We start from the raw sequence: 12,436 nt of genomic DNA, 5'->3' as shown, positions 1-12,436 counted from the left end.
GCGTTTGGTTTGGTGGGGTGGGTGGGTGGGGCTTGTTGAGAAGGTCAGCTTCGGGCTTCCTGGGGAGCAAGGTGCGCATGCCCAGACTGTGAAACTACTCCCCGCGGCAAATGAGTCTGCGTATTGGAGGCAACGGCCGGAGCGAGATGCTGGTGTTAATGTTGGTGGTGGCGACCACCTTTCGGCTCTGCCCGCTGGTGAAAGCTCGGCCGCTGTGCCGGTGGGGCTGCCCTTCCGGGCCTGGGGTACTGCCAGGGGTCGGGGAGGGGGCAGACTCATCTCTGGGCGCAAACTAGGAAAGATGCTCCGCTCCCCAACCTCATTGAGGATTCCCAGTTTACTTGATTCCCACTCTTCTCTCCCACCTCATGCCTTCCAGCCCATCACCAAGTCCTCCCATTGCCACTTAAAGACTTTAGCCTGATTCCGATGCCTTCAAGCCACCTCCGCCACCACTACCCCTGGGCTGTGCCTGGCAGCCAAAGAAGTTGTTTGTAAACGAATCTGACCTCGTAATTCCCCTTCCCTGTGGCACCCAGCATAAAAACCAATTTCCTTGCACAGCCTTCATTCCCTCGCATGGTCTGGCCCAGGGTTCCTCAACAGCGCTGCTGACATCTAAGGCCAGATCACTCTCTGGGGTGGGACCGTCCTGTACATTGTAGGATGCTGAGCAGCGTCCCTGGCCTCCATCCACTCAATGCCAGTAGTACCTTGTTCCCCAGACTTGACAGTCAATCAAACGTGTCTAGGCATCACCAAGGGTCCGCAGGGGATGTGACAACCACTGATGTCGCCCCTGCCCACCCCTGAATCACTGCTCCCAGCCACCGGTCCCTTGTGGAACAGGGGAGACTCGGGGCCTGCTTCTCCCTCTGCCTGGGACGCTTTGCTTCCAGATTTTCTCCGTGACCTCTTCATTCAGTTACCAACTTAAATAGTACACTGCTTTATTGAAAGACCCCCCCCCTCCCCTATAGACTTCCCTGGTTGCGCAGGTGGTAAAGCATCTGCCTACAATGCCAGAGACCCGGGTTCGATCCCTGGGTCGGGAATATCCCCTGGAGAAGGAAATGGCAACCCACTCCACCACTCTTGCCTGGAAAATCCCATGGACGGAGGAACATGGTAGACTACAGTCCATGGGGTCGCAAAAAGTCAGATAGGACTGAGCGACTTCACTTCACTTCTCCCCTATAGCTGCTGCTTCCTATATATCACTAACTTCTGTTACACTTATTTTTTCTTGTTTGTTGCTGTCACTAAGATATTAACTCCATAGGGTATTGACTGTTTCTCTTATTCACTCCTTGCCCCAAATGTTTTCATTTCAGTAAATGTTAGATTAGTAAATATCATACATGAGGTGCCACAGGCACTGGACAGATGCTAAAGCCCAGTTTCAACCCTCAGGGAACTCCTGCCAGTAATAAGCTGTACATTCAGAGAGCCCTGTTTGCCGATGAAGTAGAGAATGTGTATTTCTGGTACATACTCCCATTTGATCACTGCAACAAATTTCATAGCAGAGTGATTCCTTAACCTTACTTTATAGAAGTAAAAACATACGCCGTAAAATTAAAGACACACTTGCTTTTAATGGGGCAGTGGGGAGTAGGACTTTCAGGTAAAACTTGCTAGCTGGATGTGTCTCAAAGTCTGCAAAGATTGGTACCATCCAATCCTCCCATTTCCCCACACTGGTTCTCAAAGTGCGGTCCTGATACAGTAGCATCAGCGTTACCTGGGGATTTGTTAGAACTGCAGATCCTTGAATCTGCTGAGACTCAGCAGTGGAGCCCAGCAGTCTACAGTTTATCAGGACCTTCATGTGCTTCTAACTCACATGCAAGACTGAGAACCTGCTGTAGACGGCAGAATCTTTTTTTTATTTAATTTTTGGCTGTGCTCGATCTTCGTTGCTGCAAGTGGGTTTTCTCTAGTTACTGAGAGTGGGGCCTACTTTTCATTGATGTGCACAGACTCCAGAGCATGGACTCAGTAGCTGTGGTACATGGGCTTAGTTGCTCCCTGGCATGTGGAATCTTCCCAACCCAGTGATCAAACCCACATCCTCTGCACTGGCAGGCAGACTTCTAACCACTGGACCACCAGGGAAGTCCTAAGAACCTGCTGTAAACTGGACCAACATTCTCCCAGCCACCAACAACCTCCCATCCCCCTAGCCAAAAACCACCCCCTCAAAATCCAGGAGTAAGTATTCCTAATCTGGAGTCAGTCTGCAAATGACCCTTGATGAGCTCTGGGGAATTATGTCTCCATTCTTGCCTATACATAAGTCTCTTTCCAGGTGAGGAAGGCTCACTGTTTCATCAGATTCTCCAGGGACTCCCTTAATCCTACAAGCTTCAAGAACTGGTACTGCACCATTAACCCAGAGGAAACTTGGTAGGAGTCACGCTGAATACTGAATAAATACTGACAGGTATTTTCTTGTCTCACCTCTAGTATTCGAACGTTGAGGACGGGAAAGGTGTTTCCTGTCGAAGAGAAAATACAAGGGGTATGTGTCTGGCAACCCACTCCAGTATTCTTCCCTGGAGAATTCCATGGACAGAGGAGCTTGGCAGGCTACATTCCATGGGTTGCACACAGACACAACTAAGCAACTAACACCTTATGTGGCTCCGCGGGCTTCCCAGGTGGCTAAGTGGGTAAAGAATCCTGCAATGCAAGAGACTCGGGTTCGATCCCTGGGTGGGGAAGCTCCCCTGGAGGAGGGCATGGCAACCCACTCCTGTATTCTTGCCTGGAGGATCCCCATGGACAGAGGAGCCTGGTGGGCCGCAGTCCATGCAGTTGCAAAGAGTCTAGACATGACTGAAGCAACAGACCATGCACACACATGGCTCCATAGTTAACATTCATTCTTTACTTTTATTGCTGGATCAGAATGAGTATTTCCTAGTATTTCTTGGGTGTCAGTGTTGTGGGCGGCATAGAATATTACTTTATCTAATCCTTACTATTGCCTTTTGAAGTAGGCAGTAACCTCTCCCATGTCACTAAAAAGCTATTAAAAATTGAGATGAAGTAGACAGAACACAGTACTGAGCGACTTTCACTTTCTTTCACTTTCAGACAGAACGAGGGCTTCCTAAGTGGCGCTAGTGGTAAAGAACCTGCCTGCAAATGCAGGAGATATAAGAGTCATTGTTCAATCTCTAGGTCAGCAAGATCCCCTGGAGGAGGGCATGGCAACCCACTCCAGTATTCTTGCCTGGAGAATCCCATGGACAGAGAAGCAACGATCCACAGGGTGGCAAAGAATTAATTGGACATGGCTGAAGTGACTTAGCACAACAGTACAAGACAACAAAGCCAGAAGCTGGAGTTGGGTTTAAAAAGATCATCCGAGTTTTTATTCAGTGTTCTATCTGATTGGAGGGTTAGTTGTGTGTGGTTTATTTTTTTTTTTTTAAATCTATTTGACTGCACTAGATCTTACTTGCAGCATGTGGAATCTTTTTTAGTTGAGGCATGAGGGATCGAGTTCCCTTCCCAGGGACTGAATCCCAGCCCCCCTGCATTGGGAGCACAGTCTTAGCCTTAGACCACCTGACAGGAGGTTTTAAATGCAGACTAGCATAGTAGGCAAATTACTTTGTTTACACGACATAAACAAAGCAGGAAACTTCCTTTCACCCACATGTGCCAAAATGCATGAAGAAAAAAATACTCTGTCAGCTCAAATGTGTTTCCCATTGACATCATGTTATCTCAGAAGTGATGTCAGCACTTGCTAAATAACCAAGTGACTATTTATTAGCAGATTTCTAACTTTTTTTGTCCTCGAGCTTCTCAAATGATGAGTAATCTGTAAACAAATAGCATACACGAGGCGAAGTGATATGGATTATTGTCCTGTGAAACTTTTTAAAGTTCTAATGTTTTTGTAAAAGATTTCATTGTTGTTGTTGTGGGCCATTTTTAAAGTCTTTATTGAATTTGTTGTAATATTGCTTCTATCGTATGTTCTGGTGTTTTGGCCAAGAGGCATGTGGGAGCTTAGCTCCCCAACCTGGGATTGGACCTGCATCCCCTGCTTGGGAAGGCAGAGTCTTAACCACTGGACCTCCTTGGAAGTCCCTAAACTTTTTGTTTTTGACATAATTATAGATTCATAGCAAGGTACAAAACAGTGCTGAGACATCCCAGGTCCCTTTCACCCAGCTTCTCCCATTGGTGACCTCTAACAAAATCAGATGATAATATCAAATCAGGAAAATGACATAAATGCAGTCCACCTGCCCAACTCAGATTCTACCTTTACAAGTTCCACGTTGCCCATAGGGAACTGTTTTCATCAGGTGTTTATTAGGATCGATAGGGATTAAAATTTTGTGATTCTCTTTCTAGGACCGCCTGTATTTTTCATCTGGGAAAACTCACTTGATTAAGCATCCTTGTAAGAAAAACCTAGCCCTGTATCTAGGGTAAGATATCGTTCCCTTCTTTTTATCAAACCATTACATTCACCCTTGTTCTTTGATTACACAAACATTAGGAAAAAAGACAGCTCAGTCCTCTGTTGCTAGATGCTAGCCTATAGGGTGTCCACAGTTGGGGTCCAACTGGAGAGAAAGAGGTGAAAAGATAAATAATTACAGTACAGCTTGTCACAGAGGCTTGATATAAGGCAGCTGTGAAGAGTGCCATTCACAGTAGAAACAGAAACTTTAAAATACATAGGAGTGAACTCAGTAACTCCTCTCTGTTTAAAACCATAAAATTCTTCCAGAGGGGGGGCAAGGGAAAGAGATCTGGATAAGGCAACAATATACCATGTTCATGGATGGCCTTTGGCCTCTTAAAAGTTACCTGCCTAAGGGAACATACTGTTTCTTTTTTCTGTCACATTCCTGATATGAAAGCCTTTACTTTAGTGGGCTGAGCGTGAAATAAAGGACAAACCTGAAGTTCACCCTCAGCAAAACAAGCTGGGACTTAATGTACATTTTATATAATTTTATTTTTGATGCAGTCACACTTTTCAACTGTTATTTCTAGAAGTCAAATAGCCATGCTAAAGAGGTTTACTAATGCAAAAATAAACAGATGAGCAATAGCTAAATAGACAATGATGGACGATAGGTAGACAGACAGATAAATCAATCTCTGGTTCCTTGTTAAGAAAGGAATTTTATTTGAATGGAACATTTTTTAAAATGCCTGACATTGTCTTTTTTTCTTTGCTGGGGTGAATTTTTCCTAATTGAAACCTTTTCCTGTTTGTTTCAGAAGACAAATTTTTCTCACAAAGGACACCTTTGAGAGCAGTCTCATTCCATTTTCCATCCCTACGTCAATGCAGGTAGTTATGTTGTTGAACCATCTGAGAGATGCTTGAAATAGTAATACTTAGGGTTAGATATAGGGGCATCCCTGGTGACACAATGGTAAAGAATCTGCCTGCTAATGCAAGAGACACAGGTTCAATCCCTGGGTGGAAAAGATCCCCTGAAGGAGAAAATGGCACCCCACTCTAGTATTCTTGCCTGGGAAATCCCATGGACAAGAGGAGCCTGGTGGGTTTCTGTGCATGGGGTTGCCAAGAGTCCAGCACAACTGAAGTGACTGAGCAGGCGCACAGGGCTAGATACAGCTGGGAAGCGCCGTGCACATACTGCTCTGTGTTTGGTAGTTTGGGGACTTAAAGGCACTGAGAGTCATTTCTAATCTGGAAGGAGTGTTGATTCTATTCTGCCCTTACTACCAGAACAAATATTCTTTTTCCCTTAAAAAAGAATCAGATGTCTTCCAAGAGCTCTTTATAATTGGTTTTGTGATACATGACATGCACTGATTTTAGGACCTCCCCAAATTACTGTCAACCAAAACAGAAACACCTGTACCCTCTCAGTAACTATCTTGAGAAATCTGATGGTTGGCACTTATACTCCAGAGGGTTCTATCATCTGTTAAAATATTAATACCAGTTTTTCTGATAGCTAAGTGAAAGTCGCTCAGTTGTGTCTGACTCTTTGTGATCCCATGGACTATACAGTCCACGGAATTCTCCAGGCCAGAATACTGGAGTGGGTAGCTGTTCCCTTCTCCAGGGGATCTTCCCAACCCAGGGATTGAACCCACGTCTCTACCAGCTGAGCCACCAGGGAAGCCCAAGATTATTGGAGTGGGTAGCCTATCCCTTTTCCAGCAGATCTTCCTGACCCAGAAGTTGAACCAGGGTCTCCTGCATTGCAGGCAGATTCTTTAAGAGCTGAGCTACATGGGAAGTCTCAGTTTTTCTGATAAGTGACACATTGATCAGTTATGTTCATCATTCATTATTGATGCATTAGGCTTTATCCTCAGGAAAGGTCCTTTAAAAAATATTTATTTATGTACCATAATTTCTGTAAGCATTCATCTGTTAATGGACATCTAGGATGCTTCCATGTCCCAGCTATTGTAAAAAGAGGTAGACAACCCTAGACCCCCATTATACAAAGTGAAGTAAGTCAGAAAGAGAAAGACAAATATTGTATATTAATGCATGCTTATGGAATTTAGAAAGATAGTACTGATGAACCTATCTACAAGGCAGCAATGGAGATACAGACATAGAACAATATGTCGAGTCTTACTTGCAGCAGGTGGGATCTTTCATTGCAGCACGTGGGCTTCTCTCTAGTTGCAGCAAGCAGGTTCTCTAGTTGTGGCCCACAGGCTTAGTTGCCCCACGGCATGTGGGATCTTAGCTCCCCCAACGAGGGATCAAACCTGGGTCCGCTGCATTGGAAGGCAGATTCTTCACCATTGGACAGCAGGCAAGTCCCCTCAGAGGTTTTGATGTGGGAGGAGATGGAGTGACTTGCGTATTCCCAGGGACACCCAACACTAATGCCAACCCCCCAGTTCTCCTTTCAGCTGATCCCTAGGACGCACAGTTCCCAGCATCTAGGACCCCAAACGCTCGCTGACCTAGACGTTCCTGGGATGCCTGTGTAGAAGTACTGCTTTCTGAAATCGATTTTGAAAAGCTGCACATACTGATATCCTGGTGTATATCCTATTCTTAGGTTGGCACACCGGAAGTGACGTCAGCACATTTTGCTGGTTCGGTATTGCTGTTAGTAGTGAATCAAAAAGTCTATGTTTATGATTATGAAGCCAACTTCTGGACTGCATCTACAGGTACCCGTATTTTGTAATTTTTTAATATTTATTTAGCTGCATTGGCTCTCAGTGGCCAAATTTGGGATCTTTGTGGCAGTGCACAGGCTTCTCTGTGGTTATGGTGCACAGGCTTAGTTGCTCTGCAGCAAGTGGAATCTAGTCCCCCAATCCGGGATCAAACCCACGTCCTCTGCATTGGAAGGCAGATTCTTAACCGTGGACCACCAGGGTAGTCCCTATATTTTGTATTTTTTAAAAACCTTGTTTGCGTTTGTCCAACATCAAAGAAAAGTTTTGGAAGTTACAGACAATGCTTTTACTTGGACATCGGTCCCTGGACATTACGCTGTCCTTCTTTTTTTTTTTGGCCATGCTGCACAGCTTGAGGGGTCTTAGTTCCCAGAGCAGGGATTGAACTGAGCCCCAGGCAGTGAAAGTGGCCAGTGCTAACCACTGGACTGCCAGGGAATTCCCTACGTGATCCTTTGCAATTCGGTGAGAGCTGGTCTAAGCCCCCATCCCACAGGTTGGGGACTGTTTCCATTGGGGATTGTGGTGACAAGCCACAGAAATGTGCTATCACTGACTGGAACAGTAAGAGGATTCAGTGGGAGTTGTGATGGCAAGGAAATCAGGGAGGACCAGGGAAGGCAGACGATGGGTCCGAGATGCCGGAGTGGGGCGCGTATGCAGTCCCACAGATGTCACCTTCAGGACAGGAAACAGTGGAGAAGCTCAGGCTTTAAGGACAGAGAAAGCGAGAACCCTGGTGGAGGAGGCAAGGAGACGGGGTCCAGTGAAGAAAAGGGAGATGGTACTTTCTAGAGAAGAGAAGCACAGACAGGGATGGCCCGTCCCTCGCGGGGAACGAGGACAGGGGCCCCCACTGGTGAGAGACGGGGCAGTACTCGGTTTCTCAGCCCCAGCCCTGCTGACACTGGGGATGCAGCACTCTCTGGGTGCTATGGGTGGGGGCAGCAGTTATGCCCCCAGCCACTGGATGCCAGGACCCCCCTCCAGCTGAGTCCTGACAACAAGCACGTCCCCAGACAGCACCCAGTGTCTCCTGGGGCTTGAAATTCCCTTAGTGGAGAACCACTGGGGTGGTATACCACCATCTTGCAACCTGTTATCCTTCTGCTCCACTTGTATTCCTGGTGGTGAAAGATTGTGGTCCCCACTCCCTCCAACAAGATGGAGCCCTGCAGTCCGTCACCACAGTGCCTGCGGGGGAGCTTGCTAAGCTCTGGCTGGAGAGTCAATCACAGCACCCCCCTCCCCGCTGGAGGGAAAGAGAAGCACGGGAGAAGAGCCGTGCCTTGCCCTGGTCTCTGGCTTACGTGTCTCATCACTGTGTTCCAGGCTGTCCCTCCAGGAAGTGACTGATTGATGATGGTTAGTGATTGACGGCTGGAAGGTTTCAAGCCCGGTGGCTGAGGTGCCATGCAAACACAGCGTAAATGGCCCACAGAGAATGTATAACCCAAGTGAAGCCAGGCGGCCTGGGGGCCAGGCTTAGGCTTATCTCATCAAAGGGTCACATTCAGCACAAACACTCATCTCCCTCCGAGACATCAGCTGGCCTACTCTTTTTTAAAAAAATTTTATTTATATGGCTGCACCGGGTCTTAGTTGCCACATGTGGGATGGAACCCGGGCCCCTGCATTGGGAGTGCGGAGTCTTAGCCACCAGGGACCACCAGGGAAGTCCTTAGGCCCGTTTTTTTTTTAATCCATTTATCTGTCAACAAATACTCAGGCTGCTTCCATGTTTTAGTTATTGTGAATAATGCTGGTTTGAACATGTATATACTGCTTTTAATTTGAGGGAAGGTATGTACCTGGAAGTGGAATTGCTGGCTCATATTTTCCCATTTTTGAGGACCCTCCACACTGGCCACACCATTTGGCATTCCCACCAGCAGTGCACAAGGGTTCCAAGTTGTTCGCATTTGTCACCAACACCTGTCTTCCGATTCTGTCATGGTAGCTGTCCTAATGGGAGTGAGGTGGGGGTCTCACTGTGGTTTTGCTTTGCATTTCCCTAAGGACTGGTGATGCTGAGCATCTTTTCATACGCTTTTGGCCACATGTGTGTTTCCTTTGGAGCTGAAGCTTCTCCTTCAGAAACAAAGGATGCCTTGCTCAGAGAAAGGTGCCCTTCCTGCTATTTTGGGGGACAGTTTACCCCTCACCCCCAGATGACACTTGGCAATGTCAGGAGACATTTTTAGTTGTCTAGACTGGAGGAAAGAAACTTCCCTGGTGGTCCAGTGGTTAAGACTTCAATTCCCAATGGAGGGGATGGGGATTTGATGCCTGGTTGAGAAGCTAAGATCCCACATGCTGCATGGCCAAAAAACATAAAACAGAAGAATATTGTAACAAATTCAATCAGGACTTTAAAAAATGATGCACATCCAAAAAAAAAAAAAAAAAGATCTTAAAAAAAGACTAGAGGAGAGTGACACTGGTCAAATAAGTCACTACATAAGTGATTTAGTAAGCTAAACAAGTCAGTAGAAGTAGGCAGCTGAAGCTCCAATACTTTGGCCACCTCATGCGAAGAGTTGACTCATTGGAAAAGACCCTGATGCTGGGAAAGATTGAAGGCAAAAGGAGAAAGGGGCAGCAGAGGATGAGATGGTTAGATAGCATCACTGACTCAATGGACATGACTTTGAGGAAACTCCAGCAAACTCCAGTGGAAGACAAAGGAGCCCAGTGTGCTGCAGTCCATGGGGTCAGAAAGATTTGGACACAACTTAGCAACTGGACAACAACAACAGAAGCAGGATGCTGTGAAACATGCCGCAGTGTCCAAGAGCCCCCTAACTGAGAAGTCTGGCCACAGATGTCAGTGGGGAGGGTGGGAAGCCCCGCTCTAAGCTTCTCTCTTGGAACCTTCAGGGAACTCAGAGATCATCTCAGTTCCCTTTTACTTTCAGGCATACAACACCCTGTGTCACATGTATCTGGTGACAACTGTTGTTACAGTGGAAATTCATTCTGCATGGTGAGTACCACGTGTCATTATCTCATTTTCTACTCTGCTGTGAGCAGAGATAATTAGGAATGGAAATAAGGACAGTGTAAGCCTTGAGGGCTGGGAGTGTGATGGACTCAGGCTGTGTTATCTTACTGGGTTCAGAAGAGGACCTGAGAGATGGGAGGGGCTCATCTGGCTGACACACTGAATATATTCATCTTTTTTTTTCTTAATGTGTTATTTTGAAATAATTATAGGTGTACAGGAAGTTGAAGAAATTATACAGAGTCCCATGTATCCCTCAGCTAGTTTCCCTGAGTGGTTACATCTTACATGACCAACTACAGTGATACAAACAGGAAATTGATTTGGGTACAACTGTGTCAAGTCAGAGAACTGCTATTGCCATCAAAATACTGAACTGGGGACTTCCTGGTGGTCCAGGGGTCAAGGCGTGTGCTTCCACTGCAGGGGGCACAGGTTCAACCCTGGCTGGGAAACTAAAGTGCCGAAAGCTGCATGGCACAGCCGAAAAGTAAAAACAGTAACAGTAATAATAAAATAAAATGTTGAACCGTTCCATGGCCCCAAGGCTCTCCATACCTCCCTACCCTGCCCTAGCGCTTGGCAAACACTAATGTTCTCCATCTCTCTAATTGTATCATTTCAAGAATGTTCTATAAATGAGGTCATACAATATGAAACCTTTGGAGAATAGCTTTTCTCAGCAAAATTCTCAGGAGACTCATCCAATTTGTTGCATATATGTCACTAGTCTGTTCCTTTCCATTGCTGAGTAATTTTCCATGGCCTGGACGTACCAGAATTGGGTTGTTTCCACTTTTTGGCTTTTATAAATAAAATCACTAGAAACGTTCATGTAGCTTTTTGGTGTGGACACCAAGTTTCCATTCCCCTGGGAGAAATGCACAGGAATGTGATCATTGGCATCTGTCTCCCCACTCCCTTTTAATTAAAAAAAGAAAATCTTTTTATTTTTCTCGCTTGCAGGATCTTAGTTCCCCAACCAGGGAGCAAACCCTCACCCCCTGCAGTGGAAGAGCGATGTCTTAACCACCAGACTGCCCAGGAAGTCCCTTTTTTCCCCCGATTTTTCCTCTCCACCCACCCCCTTTTTAAATTGGGATGCAATTGACATACCACACTGTGTAAATTTAAGGTATACAATGTGTTGATTTGCTACACTTACATATTGCGGTATGATTACCACATCATGTCATGAAATTATCATTTCTTTTTTATGGTGGGAATAACCAAGACTTGGTTTCTTAGCAACTTTGACGTTTCTAATCTAGTATTGTCTGTGATCACTATTCTCTGCATTAGACCTCCAGAACTTATCTACCTACTTAAAGAACATCTCCCCAGCTGCCACCCCATTCCACCTTTTATCTCCTTTTAAAGTAACTGTTTTATGTGTGTGTTCTTCCAGGATATAAGTAACTCGGTTTTTGCTTATTTGCGTGGAGATCAGGTGTCTCAGGCCAACATCTATTTCTCAAACTCCCGAGGATACAGATTTCAGAAGTACACCCAGGAAAGACGTGTATGTTCAGTGTGGTAAGAAAATGAACAAATAGGGGCTTCCCTGGTGGCTCAGTGGTAAAGAATCCACCTGGCAATGCAGAAGGCATGGGTTTCTTGCAGTCCAAGGGACTCCCAGGAGTCTTCTCCAGCACCACAGTTCGAAAGCATCAATTCGTCGGTGCTCAGCCTTCTTTACTGTCCAACTCTCACATCTATACATGACTACTGGAAAAACCATAGCTTTAACTATATGGACCTTTGTCAGCAAAGTGATGTCTCTGCTTTTTAGTATGCTGTCTAGGTTTGTCGTAGCTTTCCTTCCAAGGAGCAAGCATCTTTTAATTTCATGGTGTCTTTTCTTATCAGGGCACTAATCCCACCCTGACCTCATCTAGATTTAATCACTACCCAAAGACCCTACCTCCAAATACTATCATTTTGGAGGTTCTATGAATGTTTGTGTCCCCCCACTTCCCTCACCCCAGTTCATAGGTTGAAATCCTAATGCCTGATGTGATCTGTATTAGAAGCCTTTGGGAGGTGCTTAGGTCATGAGAGTGGAGCCCTTACGAATGGAATTAGTGCCCTTATGAAAGAGACTCCAGAAGGGCTTCCTGTGGTCCAGTGGTTAAGGATCCACCTTCCAGTGCAGGGAACGCAGGTTCAATCCTTGGCTGGGGAACTAAGATCCACATTTCATGGGGCAACTAAGCCTGTATGCTGCAACTACTGAGCCTTTGAGCTCTACAGCCAGTG

General features: G+C 46.0%; 1 protein-coding gene across 11 annotated transcripts in view; it reads left to right on the top strand.

Moving 5' to 3' along the window:
- CATSPERD (cation channel sperm associated auxiliary subunit delta) overlaps positions 1 to 12,436 on the top strand; it is a 37,691-nt gene that overhangs the window by 720 nt on the left and 24,535 nt on the right. For 2 of the 11 annotated variants that reach the window (XM_059888636.1, XM_059888642.1), the window contains exons 1-7: positions 47 to 220; positions 2,470 to 2,524; positions 4,381 to 4,457; positions 5,263 to 5,335; positions 7,047 to 7,161; positions 10,092 to 10,159; positions 11,586 to 11,699. In XM_059888636.1, coding sequence (XP_059744619.1) covers positions 111 to 220; positions 2,470 to 2,524; positions 4,381 to 4,457; positions 5,263 to 5,335; positions 7,047 to 7,161; positions 10,092 to 10,159; positions 11,586 to 11,699 — 612 coding nt within the window. In that variant the 5' untranslated portion in view covers positions 47 to 110. Of the gene's footprint in view, positions 1 to 45; positions 221 to 2,311; positions 2,380 to 2,469; positions 2,525 to 3,189; positions 3,410 to 4,380; positions 4,458 to 5,262; positions 5,336 to 7,046; positions 7,162 to 10,091; positions 10,160 to 11,585; positions 11,700 to 12,436 lie in introns of those variants that run through there. The other 9 variants (XM_059888637.1, XM_059888635.1, XM_059888641.1 and 6 more) reach the window with 8 other exon arrangements.

This window comes from Bos taurus, chromosome 7 (genome assembly GCF_002263795.3).
Source record: "Bos taurus isolate L1 Dominette 01449 registration number 42190680 breed Hereford chromosome 7, ARS-UCD2.0, whole genome shotgun sequence".
In the NCBI taxonomy this organism is placed as follows: Eukaryota; Metazoa; Chordata; class Mammalia; order Artiodactyla; family Bovidae; genus Bos; species Bos taurus.
Note: the sequence above shows the minus strand (reverse complement) of the source record. Positions and strands in the feature narration are given on the sequence as shown.